This window comes from Bactrocera neohumeralis, chromosome 4 (genome assembly GCF_024586455.1).
Source record: "Bactrocera neohumeralis isolate Rockhampton chromosome 4, APGP_CSIRO_Bneo_wtdbg2-racon-allhic-juicebox.fasta_v2, whole genome shotgun sequence".
In the NCBI taxonomy this organism is placed as follows: Eukaryota; Metazoa; Arthropoda; class Insecta; order Diptera; family Tephritidae; genus Bactrocera; species Bactrocera neohumeralis.
Window position 1 is genome coordinate 24,013,907 of NC_065921.1, and position 9,054 is coordinate 24,022,960.

Consider the following 9,054-nt stretch of genomic DNA (forward strand, 5'->3'; position numbering starts at 1 on the left):
TTATGTTTCAAGATCTGACGGAGACTTTTCTGTTTGAGGCTTTTCAGTTTGCGGTTTTTCCTCTTCTCCATTTTCAGCATCTGTTTTGCTCTTTTTGGCAGCAACTCGTCGTTCATAATTATTTATCACACTATTATATATAAAGATAAGAAAAAATTTAAAATTGATATAGATCAAAATTGTTTGTAGTAGTTGAGCTTTAGATTTAGATATTGTCTGGTTCTGATAAAGAATTCTTGTAGTCTAGAAATTTTAAAAGATCTATATTTTTTCATGTTTCAATATTTAGATACTAGTTAGGGACCAAGATCATGCGATTTAACGCCTTTATTTTTTGTGGGGCTAAATTTCTACAGAAATAAGCCCAGCTAAGATGATTTTTAAAAATTCCCCAATTATATTCTGATAAATTATCTTCAAAAAGCGTCATGAACCAATCCGTTTCAAATAAAGAACATGAGATTTTGCGAATTAGCCACTTTTTAAAATGAAAAGAATGTGTGGAAGATTTCAAATCGATATCCCAAAAACTAAAGGAATAGTTCGCATATATACAGAAGAACGGACGGACAGACGGATAAGTCTAAATCAACGCAGCCTATTGCGCTGATTATTTATATGCATTGTGCAAAAAAGTACCCGGAAATTGTAAATAAAACGTAAAATATTTAATTATTCATCAATTTTATTTTGTCGCATTCAAAGTAGTTCCCACCATATGTAATAGACACATGCCAACGAATTTTCCAGTTCTAGAAAAACTTTTCATAAGCAGTTTTTGGGATAGTCTTCAGCTCCTTCAGTGAATTTTGCTTTATCTCTGCGAACGACTAAAAATGGGTTCCACGGAGTGACAATTTCAGTTTGGGCAGCAAGTCAAACGGAGCCAAATCCGGTGAATACTGTGGTTGTACGAAGGTATTCATTGCGTTTTTTGTGATGGTTCGATCCACCGTTCCTTATTGACCTTGTCTGTCCCTCCGGAACAAATTCATGATAGATTTTTGAGCGGTTTTGACGTAGTTTTTTGGTTTCGGCTGGATTTTTTCCCTCCATTCCGATGCTTGTGAATTTGTTTGCATGTCAAACTCATGAACTCATGTCTTATCGACAGTTATAATGTCGAGCCCTCTTGTAACACTTGCCCGACGATTTTCAAGCACCCATATCCTTCATTCTTTTTTATTATTTTCATCCGATGAAGAGGACGAAGGTCGTCTAGAACTAGAAGGACACGAGGCATGTCCTCAACGATCTCTCGGTCGTCTTTGAAGGCTTTGTATTACATTAATTAAGGACCGTCCAACATAGCAAAAATACCTATCCTCTTAGTATTATGTAACCGATTTGAAAAAAAAACACACACCGCGTTTCAAACCTTTATGAAATTCCAAATTTGCTTTCATGGATTCAAAATCAATCGCGCTTACAAAAAAATGCAAATATTATAGAAATTTAAAGTCGCTTAAGCAATATGTAAGCTTTCTTACTCACATCAATACTATGAAACACTCCACCATAAGTCCAGCGCTAATGAAGTTATAAAAACCAGGGTAAAAAGTCAGCGTACGATTGTAGACGTATGTGTACAAGGGAGCAGAAATTAGTGGTGCGAGCGTTTTGAAGCAAGATGCCAGCGCATAAACTTTACCAAGTTCATTTGGTGGCACGGCAAGTGCAACGAGCGCTTGCAACATAGGTCCCGTTATGCCCGATATAATGCCGAATGACGAGACCATATACATTTGCCAGAAACTCTGCGCCCAACCACGGCCTAAATGATCTAGAATAGAGCCAACCATACCGATCATAGCAACGACGGCAAAAGGCAGTTTGAAAAACTATAAAAAAAATAAAAGAAGGTTAAACAAACAAAAATTGTAAAGATGGCATCAAAAACTTCATGCATATAGTATACCTTTCTAAATATTGCGAAGGCTACGCTACATCCAATCATCTTAATTGTTATTGTAATGGCATTAAAGTAGGTAAACTGCTGTAATGTCACATTGAATTTGGTGCGCAAGAACAAGTAGAATACGCCAAATTCACCGTCTGTAGAATTTAAAAATTTCGTCAATTAAACGCTTGCTAAATATTACTAAATCCTTGTTACTCACACATTATTAAATGGGTTACCATCAGTACCGATATGGTGCAACCAATAATAGCGCGTCCATAATTTGGACGACGTGCCACACAGGTCTTAACGAGATCCCTAATTAAGCGCACATCAAAGAAGCTCTTAGCTTTATGCTGCAACGTAAATATTATTAAAAAATATTATATCTAAAATCGTAAATCAAATGCTCACATACCGACAATGTGGTCTTCTCAACATCCAAGCTTTCCTCTATGAAAATTATTATATACAATAAAGCGATGAACACCAGCATGCCAGCAGTCGCACAAACTGTGGCCACATTCGTGAGGCGTAACAAGTAACTACTAATTACATTGCCGAACACTACACCCACGCCCATAACTATATCCACATAGAACATACTGAAAACAAATCAAAACAAAAAGGAGATTATTCCCTCCAACCACAAACTTCTAATCCCGCACTTACCGTTTTGGTTTACTATCCGCATCGGAGACATCAGATATATAGCAAAAGATGACAGCCATCATTGTGCAATTGCCGCCGACAATGGTAGATGGTAAGCCGCCCAATAGATAGAACCAGGGATTAAGTGCGAGTGTTTTCGAAAAGTATACCAATGTAGTCGTTATAGTGTAACCAATGAAGTAGGCTATGGGTTGTGAGTAAGTTTGTAATTAGTAAGATAATAAAAAACGGTGTTTTTATGTACCTCCAAAGGTTGCCAGTAGCACTGGTCGACGCCCAAATTTGTCTGACCAGGGTCCCACGAATAGCACGAGCAGTCCTGGCCATACGTTATGTAATATGGAATTTATCATGCTAATTCGAGCAACATAAGGTTGAATATGGTTCTCGAGTATCTGAACAAGTTTAGGAAATCATAACAAATTCACATAAAATTAATTATTTTGAATATTTTCTTTAAAAACACTTTGACATATTATAATTACACTTTTTCGGTATAAAGATCTCATAACTTTCTTGTATAACTGATTGCCATTTTTAGTGGTAATGCCACGCTCATAAAGACCTTCGTCCCTATTGGCAAAAAAGAGCACAGTCGGCAATAACAAGCTTAAGTTAGATAGCTGATCGAAAGATCGCACTTGGACTGATCCTTTGTGATGCCTTAGAAAAATAACTTCTTTAATTCGAACTTACAAATCATTAGAGCGCTTTGTGGGCAATAAAAAATTGCTCGGGCGTTTCATTTCTATTCTCACCAGTTTGGTGGGATATCTGAAAATGTATGTGTTCTAAGTGATTAAGCCTTGATCTCGCAAATGCGGGACAATCAAAAAAGTGCTGAGAAGATTCGCCTCGTCTTGTTCCATTGAGCTTCAGCTGCTGGTGTCGGATAAAATTCTCAACCTTACAGTGTGGACGCTGATAGGAAAACGGCCTGTTAGAACCCCCATAACCAGGGAAGCGCAGCTAGCTTCTTTGTTGCCTAAAGCTTGCTTGCGCTATGGCAGGCCAATTGAAAAGTCCCCGGCCTGATACATCTTCTTCTTCTTTACTGGCGTAAACACCGCTTACGCGATTATAGTCGAGTTAACAACAGCGCGCCAGTCCTTTCTTCTTTTCGCTACGTGACGACAATTGGAGTTTCCAAGCGAAGCCAGGTCCTTCTCCACTTGATCCTTCCAACGGAGTGGAGGTCTTCCTCTTCCTCTGCTTCTCCCGGCGGATACTGCGTCGAATACTTTCAGAGCTGGAGTGTTTTCGTCCATTCGGACAACATGACATAGCCAGCGTAGCCGCTGTCTTTTACTTCGCTGAATTATATCAATGTCGTCGTATATCTCATACAGCTCATCGTTCCATCGAATGCGATATTCGCCGTGGCCAAGGCGCAAAGGACCATAAATCCTTCGCAGAACCTTTCACTCGAAAACTCGCAACGTCGACTCATTAGTTATTTTCGTCCATGCCTCTGCACCATATAGCAGGACGGGCATAATGAGTGGCTTATAGAGTTTGGTTTTTGTTCGTCAAGAGAGAACTTTGCTTCTCAATTGCCTACTCAGTCCGAAGTAGCACCTTTTGGCAAGATTTATTCTGCGTTGGATTTCCAGGCTGACATTGTTGGTGGTGCTTATGCTGGTTCCTAAATATACGAAACTATCTACAACTTCAAAGCTATGACTGTCAACAGTCACGTGAGAGCCAAGTCGCGAGTGCTACGACTGTTTGTTTGATGACAGGATATATCGTCTTGCCCTCGTTCACTACCAGACCCTTTTCTTTTGCTTCCTTGTTTAGTCTGGAGAAAGCAGAACTAACGGCGCGGGTGTTGAGACCAATGATATCAATATCATCGGCATACGCCAGCAGCTGGACACTGTTATAAAAGATTGTACCTGCTCGATTAAGTTCTGTAGCTCGAATTATTTTCTCTAGGGGGTCGCCTTGTCTGAAACCTCGTTTGGTATCGAACGGCTCGGAGAGGTCCTTCCCGATCCTAACGGAACTTTTGGTGTTGCTCAACGTTAGTTTACACAGCCGTATTAGTTTTGCGGCGATACCAAATTCAGACATAGCGGCATAAAGGCAGCTCTTTTTCATGCTGTCTAAGGCAGTTTTGAAATCGGCGAAGAGGTGGTGTTTGTCGATCCTTCTCACGGGTATTTTCCAAGACCAAGGAGCATGGTTAACAACAGCGCGCCAATCTTTCACACAATACGCTCGATCGCACCTTATATGCGATGTTGAGGACGCTAATCCCACGGTAGTTGGCGCAGATTGTGGGATCGCCCTTTTGGTGGATTGACCGTAAAGTGAAGTTGTTTGAGATAACAGACACTCCAAAGATAACTGAACGTGTACATCATATCATTCACACAATTTTGGGTATGAGAAAGTTCTGTACAAAGTGGCACCCATATTTGACCAAAAACAACGACGAGTTGATGATTCGGAGCAGTGTTAAGAGATGTTCAAAGGTGAAAAACCCAAGGTTTTGCGTTGATATGTGACAAGGTATGAAACATGGCTCATTTCACTCCGAAGTTCGATTTATAGTCATCCGATTGGAGTGTACAACAGTCAGCTGGCAAGGTTATGGCGTCTGTATTTTGGGATTCGCATGGAATAAATTTTATTGACAATTGACCATGAAAAAGGAAGGACCATCAACATAGTGTTATTGGACTGTTTGAAAGACGAGATCGTCGAAAAACGGCCGCATTTAAAGATAAAGAAATTGCTACTTCACCAAGACAATGCACTGTGTCACAAGTAAGTGAAAACGATGTCAAAAATCCATGAATTGAGCTTCGAATTGCTTCCGCATCTACCGTATTCTCCAGATCTGGCTCCCAGCGACTATTTACTTTTCTCAGATCTCAAAAGAAGATCTCGCTGGGAAGAAATTTACGTCGAATGAAGAGGCGATCACCGAAACTGAGGCCTATTAGTTGAGCTAATAATAGATTTTTTTTAATGATAAGAACATTTCAGTCCTCTTGTTATATTTTTGCTTATGCATCTACTTTTAGCCTAGGCTTGTGCAATCTTGGCTGGTTTATAAATAGTTATGCCAATGCACATGTATTTTATTCCATCGTATGAGCTTATACAAATACAACTGTTTCCATGATTTATGAGGTGATTACTTTAAAGACGATTTAATTAGGTCGTTCCGCATTTTATTTTTTTTACCGTAGAGAAAACATATCTCTAGATATTACCAAGCTGCTAACAGAAAACACTTACCTTTGCCTCCGGCGTCTTGGGTATAATCCCGCGCAGTGGTTCACAGTCCGTCTCATTAAAATTGTAAACGGCTGTACAAGCTTGATAAAGTTCTTGGTTCAACATCACAGAACCGCCCAACATTAAAGCAATAAACATTAGCAAAAGCGGAAATTCCACGGTCATATGACGTCTACGCTTTTTTGGCTTTGACTCCGGCTTAAGCGGGTCTTCCGCTGATGGCTCCTCTGCAAACTCTTTTTCATTTGGCGATGTGGTTGGCAAATATGCCGGTGGCAAGCAATTGCCCTCCGTATCGAATGTGAGTTGTTCGAAAGACAAGCCAATGCCATCGGGTGTGTCGAGTATGCTGCGCTCCTTTTGCTCAGTCATTGTTGCTGCAACCATTTTTGTAACGTAGATTCAAGTGTTAATACAAGATTGTTATTTTGAAATTTCGAAATTCAGTATTCGTTATTTCGAGGATCTAAACTTGTATCAAATTTTTGCACTGCACTCATTTGTATTTGATTCTTTATTAAATAATTTCACACGCGCAATTCGCTGCAAGAACGGTTTGTAATATTTTGGTTTAGTTATTTCGGAAATTAGAATTTCGAGTTCCGCGTTTAGGCTTTGACGACCGGCAGAGTGTTACTGCTCAGCATTTCACCTTCCAGTTAAGTGAGACGGAGTTTATCTTAATTCTCACGCGATGGCGCGACTGATGGGCGATACTATCTTTCTTTAAATATAACTCGGCGTTAATCCGCATCTTACGAACTTTCCGCTGGTGTGATTTTAAGTGATAAACATAGCAGCTTTTGATTATTTAATTTTTGTTTATTATTCCTCATGGATGCTTCTCTGCTCAGGGTTTTGGGGTGCTTCACAGAAAATCTAAACTTCTTTAGAATGTTGAAATTGTAAAAGAAGGGTTTACTGAAATCAGAATAAATGTTTTACGCCAAAAATAACCATGATTGGATACTGTAAGAAGACAATTTTCCGAATCATAGGAGCAGACGCTGTACTCAATGGCAATAAGAAAACTACTTTAGATTAGTCATCACAGTCACCAGCCGCCAAACCAATAGAGAATATTTGGACTTAAATAAAAGCCAACAGTTAACGCCAACAAAAGATTTCATTCGGCTGCTCCAACATACCTGGAGATTGCTTCCTGTGGAATATGAGAAAAATCTAGTCATAAAAGGTATCAGGCTATACATATACGTAATAGGCAAGCGGGAGATTGAGTCAAGGATTGAAAAACTGCGACAAGTAATGCTCACAGGCTTATCTTGAAGCCAACTTTACTCCAATAAGAGAGTTCTGCATTGACCGAAACAAATGGTAGTCCGATGGTGCAAGTTCAGGGCTATATATATAGTGGATGCCTCATGGAAGACGATGTCCTTTCTGTTGATCAGTTCTGACCGTTTTTTCGATTGCTTGCTTCAATCTCATGATTCCTTTTCAATCCCACCAAACACTCAGCATAACCTTTCGCGGCGTCAATCCTGGCTTTGCGACCATTTGTTGAGCTTCACCATGCTTGGACCATGATCTTTTTCGCACATTATTGTCGTATTTGAGCAAATTTTCGTCGCCTCCTTCAAGTTGCAAGAGTGCAAGTATTCCTCACTTACTTCTTTTTGAAAGTGTTGTCTTCTCGTGCTTACGCGTACTGTTGATATGGACTTTCTTGGATCAAATCTGATTTTGAGTATATAATAAGTTAATCATTTCACACATATGTGGTTCTTACCCCCTCTTAGTATTTAAATTTTAAAAGGATACACTTTACTAGTTTTCTTTGAATTCGAATAAGCTTCTGAGTTGAGCTATTGCAGAATTGCTCCCGGAAAATTAGATTTGAAAAATGCATATTCTTTAGTCTGAAGCAATGATATGCTGCAGCTGTCAATAATTATATCCAACTAAATATATTTAAACCTTAACATTGTAGTCCATTGACCTACTAACGAGCCAATTAGTTCTTTTCGTTCAACGACTCGTCAACACTTTCTCTGACATTCCTTTTTATTTTTACTGGTTTTATAATGAGATAGATTAAAAATGGCGCACGTATACACTTATCTACGTCATAAAACTTTATTATTACCGATAAAAGTTGATTATTTAAGAGAAATGAATGAAAAATGCTGACGAAGTATGAACGAGCTGTTTGTTGAGATCTCCACGCTTATTTTATTTTTTACCTTAATGAATAATTTGCATTATAATAGACTATATTAAGAATGTGTTAGTGTAAGCATTACTTATTTAGTTTATTTTGTTTTTGGTATACATAATTTATGGAGCATCTTTCTTTATTTCAAAATATAAACAATGAGGACTGGTAGCTTGACAATTTGAATAATTCCTTAACTGGCAATTACGTTGTCTAAGTTATTTAGTTTGCAGCGAGCGTCTACTGGGTTCTGTATTCAAATCTTATGCTACTGAAAAATATTTTTCGAAGCGATTTTGACAGGAAGGAAAAATTTCCGATTGATGTGCTCAGAGGTCTGTGGTGTATTTGAGGTCTCCTGATTAGGAATTTGAGTTCAAAAATTTTTCATTACGTACAGTTTTTTTTTGCGATTTTAGTAAATGGTGGTGGTTTGACCCCTACAACCCTTAACAGTAACAGAAAAATCCTATGTGTTAGGAAATTTTTTATCACAGCGCCATCTATAGTAGCTTTATGTTAGAATAATGATATTGGGTAGTCGAAAAAGTCTTTTCGTATCTCTAATCAAACTTCGACTTATTTTTTTTGTATTTATAATAATAAATAAAAAAATCTGTACCCTTTTGGTCGACCACTTTACCAAATACGAAAAGACTTTATCGACTACCAATATTAATTTCTCTGCCCAAAAAGCAGTGATATAAAAAGCTTTCCAAAATAATTCCAATATAAATTTCAAGAAAAGAAAGATCTGCCAATTATTATTACATTTATTAATAATTTATATTTTAAGTAATTTAAATCTGTATTTTTATTATTTTTACTTATAATTAAGTACTTATCTATAAATATTTTTCCAATAATAAAAACGACTAGTAATTAATGTTTAATTATTATTTTTTGTATATATAACTCTTAATTAAAATCTTAATTTTAATTTAACTAAATACCGTTATTTTTATTTTTTGTAACACATTTTTAGTAATAAAGTGAGCAAAGAATATATTTTTGCTTAATAAATAAAACAATATGCCGTTTAAAATAAAACTGC

General features: G+C 37.6%; 1 protein-coding gene across 1 annotated transcript; it reads right to left on the bottom strand.

Moving 5' to 3' along the window:
* LOC126754463 (proton-coupled folate transporter-like) lies at positions 1–6,441 on the bottom strand. The gene is made up of 8 exons (XM_050466432.1): positions 5,825–6,441; positions 2,817–2,967; positions 2,573–2,756; positions 2,319–2,505; positions 2,121–2,256; positions 1,919–2,055; positions 1,495–1,841; positions 1–130 (listed from the first exon to the last, which is right to left on the bottom strand). Exons 1-8 carry the CDS (start codon positions 6,209–6,211, stop codon positions 1–3), a joined length of 1,659 nt encoding a protein of 552 aa, XP_050322389.1. The 5' UTR covers positions 6,212–6,441.
* Between the last annotated feature and the right edge of the window lie 2,613 nt (positions 6,442–9,054).

Excerpts from the sequence above, each read along its gene's own strand:
- LOC126754463 (XM_050466432.1), bottom strand. The coding sequence starts at position 6,211 with ATGGTTGCAGCAACAATGACTGAGCAAAAGGAGCGCAGCATACTCGAC. Across the intron at positions 2,968-5,824 it reads CCAAGACGCCGGAGGCAAAG|ATACTCGAGAACCATATTCA; the intron begins GTAAGTGTTTTC and ends AAACTTGTTCAG. Across the intron at positions 1,842-1,918 it reads CCTTCGCAATATTTAGAAAG|TTTTTCAAACTGCCTTTTGC; the intron begins GTATACTATATG and ends TTTTTTTTATAG.